This window comes from Acanthopagrus latus, chromosome 23 (assembly GCF_904848185.1).
Source record: "Acanthopagrus latus isolate v.2019 chromosome 23, fAcaLat1.1, whole genome shotgun sequence".
NCBI lineage: Eukaryota > Metazoa > Chordata > Actinopteri > Spariformes > Sparidae > Acanthopagrus > Acanthopagrus latus.
The window spans coordinates 11,578,844-11,594,459 of record NC_051061.1 but is presented as its reverse complement, the minus strand read 5'-3'; the positions used below and the strand labels follow the sequence as shown (position 1 = coordinate 11,594,459).

At 44.0% G+C, this 15,616-nt stretch overlaps 1 protein-coding gene and 1 long non-coding RNA gene across 2 annotated transcripts in view; one reads left to right on the top strand and one right to left on the bottom strand.

Moving 5' to 3' along the window:
- The window catches only part of LOC119014238 (cytoplasmic phosphatidylinositol transfer protein 1-like), a 46,103-nt gene that overhangs the window by 18,988 nt on the left and 11,499 nt on the right, over nucleotides 1-15,616 (top strand). The window contains exons 2-3 of the mRNA XM_037089237.1: nucleotides 11,202-11,350; nucleotides 15,339-15,427. Coding sequence (XP_036945132.1) covers nucleotides 11,202-11,350; nucleotides 15,339-15,427 — 238 coding nt within the window. The remainder of the gene's footprint in view (nucleotides 1-11,201; nucleotides 11,351-15,338; nucleotides 15,428-15,616) is intronic.
- On the bottom strand, nucleotides 104-947 carry LOC119014241. The gene is made up of 2 exons (XR_005072905.1): nucleotides 707-947; nucleotides 104-397 (listed from the first exon to the last, which is right to left on the bottom strand). It is a non-coding gene; the product is annotated as an uncharacterized LOC119014241 (long non-coding RNA).

The window sequence follows — 15,616 nt, the reverse complement described above, 5'->3', positions numbered from 1 at the left end:
GCCAATTCTCATATATTGCATCATTTAAATTAAAGAACACTTTCAGTATGAGACCCTCGCAATGGATTAGTTAGAAAACCACGACGTCCGTGAGACACAGCTGTTTGGTTTCATTTTAAATTGCAACTGCTAGATGTGAGCCACATGAACCAATTAGCCTTCCTCCACAGAATTTGAATGAAGTCTACACCTACAGAGTTATGATTTGTGTTTGTAATTTTGTTGGACCCAAAAGCACACACCAAAACAGGGAAATGGTTAGAAGGTGTTTATATTAAGCATGATGAGAAGCCTGGTGGTGGAGGAGGGTTAGGTATCCGGCCAGTGGCTTCACCAGTGAGGAGAGGAGATCAGGTCGTGGTGAGGCCAGGGAGCTGATCCAGGAGTAGATCGATCACTGGAGAAGTTAAAGAAAAGCGGTGTGACATTAAACAAAAGATATGAGACGCTCTAGTAGGGACGAGTGCTAACAGAGAGACCCTGTACCATGCCCAGCAGCAAAATAATCTGGCAGCAAGCAGAGTGGAGACCAGGGTATTTAAGATGGCACTGATTGCACCAAATGTGCTGCAGGTGTGTGGAAGGTAGCTGCTCTGGCCATACGGAAAACCACAGCGCCTCTGAATCACACGTGTGCAAGAAAACAACCAACATGTGACAACAACAGTCCAAATTTAACATACAGAACAATGAGGAAATAATCGACCTTGTCACAGGCGTTGTTGCACAACCAGGCATTTCTTAGCTGTTGGCATAACACACTGTGGTGGGAAAGTGCCACAACAGGCTCCTCTTCTTGCAGTCTTTCCCTTTCCATCAACAGTGGGGATGCACGGCTTTAGCAGAAGTAGAAGCAGATGGAGAGACTGGTATTTCATGCAAGATCAAACCCTGATAACATTTGTGGTCAATCCTTCTCTCTTTTTTCTCATCTCTGTGTATCCCGGCAGGGCTCTAAGAAGTACACTGTGCTCTTTCTCCATCTATGCATAATAAATGAGATGGGTTTCCCCAAGCAACCAGAAATTGAAGTTGCACCAAAACACTCCAGAGTGGAACGGAGGGGACAAAAAGCTTATGTAACACGAAGGCAGGGTTGTTTATCAATCTAATATTGAACAAGGCCTGTGAGAGAAAATCACCTGTTTCTTGCTCAAGGCTTTGTCATTTGACAAAGTAGATGTGAAGAATTGACTGGGAATGTTGTGTGTTTAGGTACAGCAAATCACTATTAGGTTGCAATCGGCTGCAGTGTCTGCAGGATCAGTGCAGCTGTTGTAACGCAGTGTTTGTGCGTGTGCCCACACGTGCATGTTACGTGTGAGACACAGATTTACTGTAGCTTCCAGCTGTGGGCTGATCCAACAACAGCGTCAGCATTCGATGAAGATCCTTCAGCAGCACTCATTAGATTCATTCGAGTTATTCGACTCACTTTTATTTGTCTCTGCTTGTGTCCCTCTCTGACTGTTCTCTAAGACTAGTTCTCAGCGAGCATCTCTGATCTCACCCTTTTCGCACATCACGCAGAAATCGATCCACAGTCTTTTAGATTGTGCTTAGGCAAAGTGATGCTTTGAGCTAAATGCTACATAAGTATGCTAACATGTTGACAATGAGAAGGCTATGAGGTTATGTTTTCACTTGTGTCTGTTGGTTGGTCTTGGTTTGTCTGTAGGATTACACAAAAACTAGGGAACAGGTTTCAGGATGGGTCAGAATAGATCTTTTGGGTCGGATTTTGATGACAGATCCAGAAAGTTTTTCTCACTGTCTTACACTGCAGGATTTTCTCAGGGATCCTATGCATGAGAAAAATGTGATGCAGATAAAGGCGATTGCTGGAGGTACAGTATGTGTTTTACTGGGTACCTTTCTAGTTGTATATACTGTGTTGATTCACTCGCTTCTTTGATAATCCAAATCTCCCCAACAGCGACATCTCTAACTGCCAGGTTTGGATGTAGACTCAAGCTGGAATTTCCTCCAACCTGGCACTGTCAAAAGTGTTTGTAGTGAAATACTGATATTCATTCAAAACCATGAATGTGAACTACATAGTGGCTCTAAGTCTTAGAACCATGAATGTCTGCACAACATTTGATGCAAAAACATCCTGTAGATGTAGAGATTGTTCGCTAAAAGCAAAAAATGACAACCTAATGTTTACCGGAGGGACCCTGGCAATCAATCATGTAGGTACTAATATGATGCTGTGACTGATTTACCAACTGACAGATAAATTGCCATCCATACAGCCGTGGCTTAAAAGTCTCTGCAGCTATTATATTCCTTTGACAAAGAGTATTTATTACGCTTGAGAGCAAATTCCTCCATTACTGTATATGACACCTGACAAATCATCACACATGACTTAAATTGCATGTACACACATACATAGTTCATTATCAAATAGTATGTCATTTGCTGTGTCTCAATTCAGGGTCTGCATCCTTCGGAGGCAGCATTTGAAGGCCAATTATGTCACAACGCCGTCCAAAGGCTGTCCCAATTTGAAGGCTCCTCCAAATGCAGCCCACAAATGCGGCCTTCATCTTTCCCTCTTTTTGGAGGATGCACCGCTACTATCCTTCATGACCTGACATATCCCAAGATTCTTTGCGCACCCAAAAAAGAAGAAAGAAAGAGAGAAAATGGCGACATCGCATGGCGTAGATCGCCATTTTCGCGGGCCTGGGCGGCAGTAATCGTGACATAAGGGTAAAACATCTGGTGACGCAACCAGGAAATGCTCCAAAAGCCAGATCGTTCCATTTAACAATGGCTGACATGGTTAACAAGGTCTCTCCAAAGGACTCGCCTTCAAAGGCCTCAAAGGCCGGGTCCTTCGAAGGATACAGACCCTGAATAAGACACAGCAATTGTCTCAATTTGTAGGCATATATCATCAAGGCAACACGATTATATACTGCTGTCCCGCCCGGGCTGAGTCAAGGTCTAATGTGTTGTTGCAACATATTGTTAAAGGTATTATAAAATGGTTGAAGGAAGGAGTTGTGTGCAGTGCTTTCACTAGAGGATCAGAAGAATGTCTGACATAACGACGCTTTCAAAGCAGGCTCATGAAGTCAAGAGGCAATGACAGAGAGGGGAGGAAATGAGAAAAAACTAGGAAGTGGAGAGGAGTCAGTAATGCAGAGTCAAATAATGTTGCCAGAGAAAAGGCTGGAGGAGAAAGTGGCATGCATAATATAAGTGAGGAGAGGAAAAGGAGTAGTTGGGAGGGCAAAGAAGAGAGACAGCTGTCCTCAGTCAAATCCTTTTATGTAATGGCTTCCTGCATGTCTTCTATTGCCTTCTTCTCTCTCTCGCTCTCTCTCTCTCTCTCATTCCTTCTCCTCAGCTCCCCCTCTACCTCGACCCCAGCCCTCTCCCCTCACCTTTGTTCTCTCCTGTTACACGCGTGCATATAAGCACATCACTTCAGTCGGCCACCCAGTGCGATGCCAGGCAGGGAGCAGAGATGATGCGTAGTGGAGTGATCCGTAGTGAGTGATCTTGACGTTACGTAATCTTTGGTTCAGTGGCCTCGGACACTGCGGAGATGCGCGATGAGAAGAGGCGGGTGGCGGGGAAGTGAGCGAGAAAGGGGTGGAGAGGGATGCACAACAGGCGAGCGCCTCCCCCACCCCCACTCCCACCACCTGCAGCGATCAGGATGAATAAGTTACGCCCCTCCTGGCAGGTGTCTTTAAGGTGACCTCTCTGTTCGTATCAGGGCCGCTGTCACTTCCACATCAATCCACTCCTAATGCTGCCTCTACAAAATGTTTTATTTATCTCCATTACTAAAGTGCAAGTGAATTTTCACCCAGTGATGTTCATTTGAGCAATGCAAATTATATCCCATTCCCCTCCACTGGACCGAGGCGAGGCAGAAATCTTATTTCAAAAGCTTGGTTGTATAAAACTTATATGGACAGATGTATAAAACTGTGGCTATCAACCAAGTGATAGACGGCCCCCATACATTTCCTGACCTGTCACACACTGCTGACAGGTCAGGAAAGGTATGTGGGTTGTCTCACGCAGGGGTTCTTAGCCTTGTTGAGTGAAAAGTCAGGTTGGTGTTCACAACATGACCCTATAATAAAGGTTATATTTCCCCTTCAATGTTCTGTCAAAGATGGCAAAAAATATTTTTAACTACAGTTTAGAAGGCCTGTGTGTGGTCTTTCAGACTTCCGGCGCTTCGCTGAAGTACATTGGAGGACACGACTACTATACATATATATACTACTGTAATTATCTTGTGTAGGAGGACTTGCTGCTGCATTGTTCTCAAAAAAATACCTTTCTTTTCAGTTTGAGGGAGCAAGTACACTATTCAAAAATGCAAAAGGCATACTCTGAGCCACTTTGGTGGAGACTGAACCTCCTGTTCTTCCAGAGGAAAAAGGTGCTGACTCTAACTCATCTACTCTCAGACCTGTCACGCGGCCTCGCTCTTAGCTGCTGGACTCTTTGACTGAGGCCATGAAATTAGGAAAGGCAGTTGTCTACCGGTGCTGAGCTACCACAACATGCTCCCCCCCAGCCAGATGCCATCCTCCTACTTTGCCGATGTGACTAACACTGTAACCTACAAAACCATTACGGGGAGTTAACACCAACCTTCAAATTGTGCTGAATCTGCTTGGAATTGAGCAGTTGTAGTCGGTCATACGGTATGTTCTCAACAGCATTTCTGCTGAAACAGCAGTGTGTGTTGTGGCTCAGTCCTTGTGAAAAAAAGTCTGGAGCTGGAGGCTGAAGGATTGTTTGCAATGTGAGGTAACCGCATGAGAAATACTGTTAGGACAAAGACGAGGACTGAGCGTACACTAGCAGTCAGGAGGGTTAGAGATCGGTGTTTATTGTACTGGTTTCAAATTGAGTTGAATTCCATCATGTTTGACAAAACTGAGTCACCTTCTTCAGGTTTTTATGGCTGGTTGAGCCATCAGTTCTGATGATCTATCCAATAAAAATTATGTGTGATTTGATTTTATTGCGCTGATACTGTCTGTTTCTTAGCACTCTTTTTAAATTGCCAGAGAGCGTTCTGTATAATTTCAGCCATGACATTTGCTGCGTCTTCTGTCTGTGTTTTCTATAACACAGATTGCCTCTCCGTCATATCAGATGCACATACACCGCTCCGTCGTCCATTATCGCTCCTTTTCTACCTCACCGGCTCTACTCTTTCTGTTACTTCGGCCGCCATGGCGTCAGCCAAACTCGACTGTCTCAGCTGTGAGTGTTTACATGTTCCTTTTATGGCAGAGATCCCGTGTGACTTCAACAGCCCTGACACGGCTCAGCCCTGCAGCACAGTGTAATTTATAATGGCATATGAGCTCCTGCACCTCTGTGCCCACCACCAGGCCTCCTGGTTGTATTTTTAATGGAGTTCCGTGATCTGTATGTTTGATATTTAGCTGTTCTCTGTTTACCATGAAGCTGGTGAGTTTCATTAAGTCTGTGAGATGAAGAAGTAGATGGAAGTTGCTCTCTCAGACTGCCCGAAGGCGCGATGCAGGCTGTCGCTGTATGTGTGAGTGTTGTTTTTCTTCGTCTGATGGAAGAAATTGAGTCTGCTTCTTGCAGCTGGGTTTATAGACAGACATGCACGCTGTATTTGCATTCATGTGTAAGGGACACTCGCGTGTTGTTGATCCAACCGGTCTTCAGGTGGGTTGCTCGGGCTAGGTGAGCCCAGGTGTGAGTGGTTGTTAAGCTGGGCAGGGAACTCAGTGCTGCATTGTTGGAGGGCAGTAAGTAATGTTGTAGGCCACCCTGTCTGTTCAAAGACAGCCATGCCAGTAGGACATAGATCTGTCTTCTCTGGCCAAGATGTTTACATTGTTGTCCTCAAAGGAGCGATTTAAGCGCCATTCACACCTGGGCTCACCTGGCAAACTAGCAACCCACATGAAGGGCCAGCGGTCGGGTCAACAATTCTGAAACTCAGAGCTCACACGTGTTCTTAATGACTCTGTAAGGACACACCACCACAGATTTTAGAACTGAAGAAGCCTCTCGGATAAGAAGCGAAAAGTCTTCAAGAGACTGAAACACTTCGTAGTTGTGTACGATACAGCACAGAGAAGAGAACAAGATGCGACCACTGGCTGTAAACAACAGCGCTCTCGTGGTGAATGTTTTTTGAGAGATTTGTTTGCTGGTACAGTGTTATTCATTCCATAATTGAATGCATTTGCGAGCCAAGGTTTGGAATATGTTTGTTGGCATATGGGTTAACGAATTAAGCTCCTTCTCTGCCAGCGTATACGACCGTGTCTGAAAATGTTCATTTGGCCACAGTTTGTGTGCATCTGCTGTGAGAGGCCGGGTGTTTATATCTCTGTTCGCCCCCTAATGTTGAAATATTTCGTCCACCATATGGGTAGATGAGATATAACAATATGGATGCATTTCACAAACATATAAAGAGGCATGGTAAGAAATAACTTTCAAATCACTGCTAAGTAGTATGAATAACCACGTAATGAATGCCGAATGAACTGAGACAATGATTGTGACCATAATGTGATATTACTTTATTGATCCTCTTTGTGTGTTGAGTGTGGTCTGCCTACGCAGATACACACACACACATACAGATCTCTCTCCCTCTCTGTCATTCACACACTCACAGTCCTGAAAATGCACATATAAACACGGGAGCCATTTATCTCAACAGGAGCACAGTCATTTAGCCCAGAATACCGAGCGCTCACAGCAGTAATTAGTGTCTGAGGCAGAATTTTAATTACATGTTCGCATTTTGTCCAGTATTGTCTTACGTGTGTGTGTGTGTGTGTGCGTGTGTGGCTCTGTCAGGATTCTTATCTTACACTCACATGAACACACTCCTTGGCTGCGGCACAATGACCACAGCTCGCCGCCACCTGCTGTTGTGTGAGAAACAGTGATGCAGAAAGAGACACAGTTTGATCGCAAAGGTTTAAGTCTTTCATCTTGAGATGGTGTTTTACATTTCATGGGTATATTAACTTGTGGTGGCTCAGTTCAGTCTCATGTGGAAACTGGCATGTTTCTGTAAAGCACCTTGCTGTTGAGGTTGGAAGGGGATATATATATATATATACATATTTTTGCATTGCATGGGGAAATTGTGCTCACATTCCGACAATGAGGATGTGAGTCATTAATTTGTATTTGTGGAGGACTACATTTTGATGTAATTGCTGCCATTACCCTGCTGAGCTGATGTCGTGACATTTGTATAATGTGTATCTGCTTGTTAAACCAAAAGCTTTTATCATTTTAGGCGTTTGCACAGTTGTAGTCAAGTGGAGTTAAGCTTCCCGGGGCTTCGGGGGGCTCACTTGAATAATTTCATTAGAATTAATGTTTGTGCTCTTCTTCACCTCAGACATCAGTTCCTTTGTGAGCTTCTGGTACCTATGCTGCATTCCAAATCGTAGACCTCTCACTTGTAGTATGTGCTGCATGCAGGGATATACTACTCCGCCGCTGCAGCTGTCAGTGGGCTGTCATCTGTCTGCGCCCTCTCAGCAACTCAGTCGATGTGATATATCTACCGCTGCGCAGAGGATTGTGGGTCAGAATAGCCGGTAAAGAATAATGAATAGTGTGATAGTATGAGTATTGAAACACAACTGTACGGTCCTTTCAGCTCCTTCTTTCTCCACCTGCACCTCATCCCCTCATTGGTTGAGTTTCTATTTAAGTCCAGTCTTTGTTGAGTTATTTGTTGAGCTTCCCACATCCCGCTGTTGTGTGTGCCTGTTCCTCGTATTGCCACACTTGACTTCAGCAGTCGATCTTCCCGACTGCCATTTCCTGCACAAGGTTCCACCTTATCTTCTTGAGCGTGACGCCATTATCATAACTGTCCATCCTAATGTAGAATATACTGTATTCTGTATGTATGTATGTATGAGGACTATAAGGAAGCGAGAGGCACAGAAGCAACTGCCTGGCACCTCTAAAGCTCCAAAAATGAAATTTTTTATCTCCTTTGTTTAATCCATAAAAAAACTACAGTATCAAAATGTCACGTTGCCATTTGACAGTGTGATCTGCTGGGGTGTATCTTTGTGTTGGAGATGAAACAGCAAATCGTCATTTTTGAATAGGATGAGATGTGATAGATCGGCTCTGACCGGTTAACAGTGTTTGAGGCTGTTTCTTCCTATTTGACAGATACAAGGATTGTGTCAGTCCTCGCATCTAATTTCTTTGCCTGAAAGTAAATGAGTGCATTTCCCAAAATGCCCAATTATTACTTTTGATTCCTATTAGTTTTTTTGTTTTTTTTAAAACCTGAAATGAGCTACTGTCCTCCACTTTGCTCAGTCCTCTGTGACACTCATTACAGCCTTCTATATGCACCTTTAACTGCATAATACTGTAGCATTTGTGATGTGAAAACAGTATGGAAGGAAGCAAAGAGAGCAAAGTCAAGGTAGTTTTTAGATGTCATTATTTTCCTTGGGTCAGCTCGCCCCAGCCAGTGTCCCCATTCAAAGCGGTCTTTTAGCTCTCAAACCCCTGTGATAACTGGCACGAAGAGCAGCCTCGTGTGTAACCATGCTCCACAATTAGTCAATTTTCGAGTTATGTGCCGACAATTCACTGAGTTGTATAAAGAGGATAAAAACTCCACCTGTGCTTGTGAAACAGCATCTTTTCGCTCCATCCCGCTGAATGCCTTGTTTGTCCTTAGAGAGAAAGAGAGATAATAAGAGATTATTCATGGCCGCTTGATTGTGAGCAAAGGCCACTTTTCCCTCCGAATCATTAGAGCAAAGATTTCAATAAAAACAGCCTCTCATTCATCATCTCCGAGGCAGACATGAGACAGGAATACAATGGCAGGCAGGCAGAACATCACAACAGCTGGCATGTTTACACAATATGTCTGAACCCTGAATGAGCCGAGGGAAACATGGAAGATGGTGCTTAATGCTAATACATTAGTGTTTCCAGCCATCAGTGTGATCAGAGTGGCACTCAGGGGTCCTCTGGAGTGGGCACTCTGCTGCCTCGGTGCTTTTCATCTCGCATGGAGACTTGTGTATGCTCTTCATCTTTGTTTTTCGCCCAAACAGGAATCTCTGGAAATGTAATTATTGATCCCTCTTTTAGCTGTCTGGATGTCACGCTCTCCCCCCACTCTCAATCTCTCTCGTCGTCCCTCTCCCCCGATGACACATTTCGTACAGACCCTCTGAAATATTCATCAAAATAATACTGTGATGCTCATCACAAGGGTTGTATGAGATAATGCATACTCATCATGGCAGTTACTTCACCTGGAAATACATGATTCCCTTTTGTAAACTGTGAAAAAAATGTGTTTGGCATGCCTTAGTAATTTTTTCCTTGTACGTCTCTTTATACATATCGTATGTTGCCGCAGTTTCACACAGATGACATTGATTATCCTGCCATTGAACCCAACACGTGACCCATCTGTGGGCCTAGAGCAGTTTTCCTAATTGTTTAAATCTGCATTAATACATTTTTGTTGGCCCCTTGGGTGCACAACAAGCTGTAAACACTACATTAACATATAGAGTGCTGCACAAACAAGTCCTAAAACCCAGAAATTAGTTAACATTTATATACTCCTAGTTCCCTCTTCACTGAGTCAGTGGCTTTTCAGCATCTGCTGGTGATGTTTTCATCATGTCTCTATGTGTGTCTGTGAGTGATCATGGCAAAACTTGATCTCGGAGACACCTATTGTTGTGGGAACTACCACAAAATCTGTTGGAGTTCTGGCTGGTTTTGATATGTCTGACTGTCTGTTGAGAGATGTTTTCAGCATAGACACAGTATGACAGTGTACTTGGCAGTAATATAGTAAAGAGTAATGAGTATTGGGTTGGAACTGTTTGAAAGGGTTTTTGCTAAGAGGCCTGAATTAAGGTCAGTGGTTTACACGAGCTTAAGAGATGTTTTTCACGTCCTGTTTTATGACATAAAACATGTGAGATAATAACTGTCAGTTAATACTAAATACATGTTAGTATGACTGACCCCCTTTCACACTCAGGTAATTAATTGATTCACTAGTAACACAGAATTGCTGATGAGATGAAGCCGCCTAACAAAAATATTATTTTGTCCTACATGTATTGTATGGACAATCGTTCATGCTTTGTATGTCAGGTGTGTTTGTGTGCGACTTGAATACAGGTTCCTCATCTATTATGTCTGCACTGTGAGTGGAAAAACTATGCCAGACTCCAACAGCTGTTCAGTCAGAAACACACCGCTGTCCACATTGCAGCTGGGAGTGCTCTGCCTCAGCCTCTTGCCCTCCCGTCACGGTGGGCAGATGGAATAATGTAACGTTGCGGTAGAAGCACTTACACCCTCAGCTTGTTTACTGGTGCACGCTGGCTCTGCTTATTTCTCCGCACTAGTCGCTATCACATGTCTGTTCTCCCCATTCCTTGCTTTTCGAGAATCACGAGTCAAGATCCTAGGAAGTCCTTGTCCATTTTTTCCGTTAGCTTAACACAGCTATCCTTGGTTGGAGCTTTGCTTGTGTGTGTGGCAGTTGAGTCCTACATGAACTCTTGGCATTCCAGCAGGGCGGCGTAAGTCACCATCAGGGCCGGATCGATTTCCTCAGGCCCGGAAATAGGCCTACAAGCAGTCGGAAATCTCTGTCCTCCCTCCAGCGCTTGTCGTTTTCCGAATGTATGGAAAATAGTTTCCAAGTGACGCCCGAGTCCAGCCTGTCAGGGCCACCAAAAGTGACGTCATCGGGCCAAGTGGGTCAGTCAGTGACAGCTAGTGAAAGATGTGTCTGCTGACTGATGTGTCACAAGGGGCCGTGGGATGGGGTCACTTAACTGGCTACTGGTGCTGCTGTTACTATTGTTGTGCAGCCCGGTCACGACCCGGTATGAGGTCTTTGTCACTATGCTGCAGACAGCTCTTAATCCAACAGCCTCCAAGGTGTCATGCAGCGAGAGTGGTAATCCTGGTATTTTCCCCTCTGTGTTTATTTTTATGGCTGCTGTTGAGTTAAGAGAAAGAGTATATGTATTGTTTCCATTTGGAGTTCCCGTACTTTACCGTAACAGTGTTGATATGTCTACACCCAAATGTCACCCTAGTTTGAAAGGAACAATTGATCTAATATCAAGGTCTTTCACGTGTTTGTTTGTCTTCTGTCTGCTGTCTTTCAGTACCGGATTGGCCAGCTGTATATGATCAGTAAACACAGTCATGAGCAGAGTGAACGTGGGGAAGGTGTGGAGGTGGTCCAGAACGAGCCGTACGAGGACCCCGAGCACGGATCAGGCCAGTTCACAGAGAAACGAATCTACCTCAACAAGTGAGTGCCTTGTTACATAATGTTAAGTTTAATGAAGTAGATAAAACCATTATAAATAGTGGAGCTATTTTAATTATGTCATCAAAGTAAAGTTACTTTTATTTTGATCCATTTTCGATTTGTGACTTTGTGACATCACAATTTGCATATGCATCACACATTTGCATAATTAATACCTAGCAGTTAGTTTGGCTTGTAAGAATTGATTTAGACCAGCTGTTCTGTGGCGGTGCTGGCTCAGGCTTGTGTGAGTGGACCAATCGGAGGAGACTCTGTATTTGGGGGGTGGGGGGGGGCGGACTTTAAGAGACAGGAGCTAAAACAAAGCGTGGGGGAACAGTATGAGCAAACTGATGTGTTCTTTGAGCACCAAAGCATGTCAGCCTGTCTAGTAGTGATGCAAAATAAAACCATGAACCTGAAATGAGTATAATATGTCTCCTTTAATAAAAGGTCATTATTTTGCATGTAACCAGTTACGTGTGAGTGGTTACTTCCCAACGCTGATTATTTACATTAGGTTTAAATGTGTGTTTTATATAATGCTCCAATCCCAGTAGGAGAAAACTGTCTATCATTGTCTAGCTTCAACAAAACATCAAAGCTGAAGACTTTATTTTATTCTTGTATTTCATTTCACTCTAATAATCCTCAGCAGCCTGTCACGAGTCACTGCTGCTGACTGTCAGGCTGCTGACTATAAAGCTTCAAGGAGGGATCCAACAAAGAAAGAATGATGTGATTTGCTGCATAGCTGTCACAGAGCTGTCATTGTTCCTGCAATCCACGGCGGTAAAATGAAGATTAGACATAGGTTAAGGTGTCAGATGATGCGCCCATGTCATCATCTATTGGCTGCCTTATTAATATAGACAGCTGAGTATGTATAGGTTATGCTGATTACAACAAATGCAGATTTCAGATGTTGTCAAGCTTTGTGTTCCAGGTAAAGGTTCAGGTTTCTGTAGAAATATAGTCAGGTGTCTGTTTTCATCTCCCCAAGCCTATTATTCAGCTCAGACTGGCCTTGAGCTTTTATGAACTTGATAAGAACGAAACTGAGTTTATGAGTTTCTCTTGTGTGCGTTCTCGTCTATGTAGATGACAATTAAATTAGCAGCAGCGTGCAGTCTGAAGTGCGGTCTCACCCTCATATGTGAATGCGCTCTGAATGTAACACACACCGGCAACATTTTTATCCGTGTGGCGGAAACAAAATGCTGTGCGAATTAGCACAAAGATATGACGGACACTCGACCTTTTCATGGAGAACAGTGATGGGGTGAAGCCAGGTGAGAGCCTGGTCCAGCAGCTTATTGATTCCCTTATTAAATGTGTAACGATTGTGAAGGCTGAAGATAGACAAAGAGGATGGATGAGCTGGGGAAGATTTTTTTAAGCAGTAAGTTAACTGAGTTAACATCAGGGATTTATTGTTGATATTCCACACACTCAGTGGCCGCTTTATTCGGTAAAACTGGACAATATATCAGTCTAATTGCATCATTTAAACCGAGTGCACTGCACCATCCTCAGACGTCGTGACCAAACGGACTTCGTATTATTCACTGGTTCTTTTTTCAACTGATTGTGGTTCTCTTTTCAATTTACTTTTCTTTATCTCAGCTGTTTTATGAGCATAAGTCAGTGCATGGCTTACTTCTACAGCAATAATTCAGTTAGATCGTGGCCAGTCATACACTGCGGGCATATCATCGCCCGGTCAATGCGCTCAATAAATCCACACCAGGAGCACAAATCCATCAATTCAGCCAACTCTTATCAAAGTAATGTAATTTGAAAGTATTGATTTCCATGGACAGATCGGAGCACGGGGTCGGCTGCGGTGCACTCTCTGGAGAACATGCTGACATGGACAGCTGAACCAAGGCAGGACACGTGGATGTGATGGCGTCAGTGACCGGAGGGATTCACTTCACAGATTAGTCCTGCCGGGCAACACAGACTTGAAGTTCAAACGGACTGAACCCACTGCGTTGTTTCCAGGACTTTTCAGAACCATCATGCTGTCGGATAAAAAAAACTGATGAGGCCCTTACACTTACAGAAAAAAAACAGCCCAAGAGACCAAACAAGAGGCAGGAGGTTTTGGGGATGCTATCTCACTTGCGAGAGAGGGGGAGTGACACGCATGAAGGGGCATCAGGCCGGGACCCAAACCCGGGCCCACTGAGAGATCTGCGATTTGGAGTCTGGGCCTCCAAACTCCGGGGCCTCAGAGATCATCAATTTTAATAGAGAAGGTGCACGTGTTCAGTGGACTAAATATTAGTTTGCAAATCCAAACACGCCGCGGCACATACACAGCCATTCTCAGCCAAAGTTGGCCCACCGTAAGGTTAAACATGGCCAATCAGTTATTTTGAGCGACAAAAAAAGAAAAAACAGTTTCAATAATTATATGCTTTTAATTTCTTCTAGTTAAAAATGGTCTTTAATCGAGAATTAAAAACAGATTTTCATGATGTGATCTGATTTGCAAATGAGGCCCCTGAAATGATTCACCTCCTGAAATTGGGATTCACTCCTTTTGAATCTCTTCTTAAGCTCAAACTGGAGAGTGGTTATGCCCATTTGTTTCACAGTTTCTCTGCAGAATTTGATTTACACGTCCTCTTCTGGTGTGATAAGATGACTGATAAGATACAATCAACGACTGTCAAAGACAACTGGGGCGCTCCTTCCCAAAAGCGAAACAATGAGACGAAAGAGAGAGCCACATGGAGAAAGTGAGAGGCGAAGAGAGGATGAGGTCCTGTGGTCAGAAGTGACAAGTAAAAGAGGGCCTTTGGGAAATGTGAAGTGTCATTGACAAACTTGGAGGAGAGGAAGGTTTAGTGTGTGCGCGTGTGTGTGTGTGTGTGAGTGTGCGTGCGTACGTGTGTGTCTTTGTGTGTGTGTGGGCAGATGAGGTCAGTTTAAGTGACAGATAATTTAAGCAGTCGCTGTTGGACTGCCTGCCTCTCTACCCACAAACCACCTGTTGCCGTGTTATAGCTGCAGTCTGTATTTCAGGCAGTGTGAGGACATGTGACCAGTCGGCCGTGTGTGGACTCTCCCCCTGGCTGTTTGACAGTCTACTGGAGACAGACCAGAGAGGAGCGTCTGTCTCAGGTCCCAGTGGTCCGTACCGACTCTCAGTGTGATCTCCATATTCAATTACAGCTGGCAGACACAGAATAAGACGGGAAGAGGGTGATGATATGCGAGCGAAATTAATCAATGGCTGGTTTAAAAAGGAATTATCCTAAAAGTGAAATTTGCTGCAACATAATAATGGCTTTGTGTCCAATTACTGTGCTATTTACCGTGCTTGGTTGGCTTGTAATCAGTTTGCAGGAGCCTGGATCACAGATTAATCTCTAGTAACTTATTCTCTCTGTTTCCAGTCATTTGGAGTTATTGTTCTATTGTTAAAAGTATCAAATTTTCAAAAGGAGAATCGTAGCTATTCCCCTTGTAAAAATGTGTGTCTCTCAGATCTGTGGCTTGGCCATTTTCCCTCCAGCTAACCAAGCTTTGGCCCCAGTAGTTCCCTTTCCTCGGTAATCATTTACATTTTGATTGGACGCCCAATAAGGTGCTCGGCCTCTTGGCTGCAACTGCCAGAATTTAGAATCCATTTGTGCTGAGTAATAACCGGTTCTCTGTATTTTCCACCCTCCCGTGTCCCTCTCTGCATCTATCACGCTGCAAGATCCACTGCAGGGTGCAGGGTGTAATCAGTGTAATCAACTTCCCTAGAGGCCATCATGGCTGCCTTGAATGGCGTCCATTATGGCTCCACGCAGTTGGATGCTTGTCATTGCCTTTTGTGGGTGGTCAGAAAAAAAAAAAAAAAAACAATGTTGGGGATTACTTCGGCTGTGTATCAGCCATTTGTCCCATCTGTCCTCTAACTTCTCTGCCTGTCTCTCTGCTTCTTCTCTTTCACTTTACAAATCAGTCCACTCTCTCTGTGTTTCAGCAAGCTGCCCAGTTGGGCCAGAGCAGTGGTCCCTAAAATCTTCTACGTCACAGAGAAGGCTTGGAACTATTACCCGTACACTATCACAGGTAAAGCTTTAATTAAGTAAAGAAGTGTTCATGTATGTGTTTTTACTTGGCCCCCTTTAACTACTTACAAAACATTATATTATGTAACAAAATGTAGAACACCACTGTCTCTTTAGAGAAGGATCCCCCTCTGTAGCATGGCTTCAGACTCCTATTTTCCGCAGCCTTCTACGAACATTGCTTCTATAA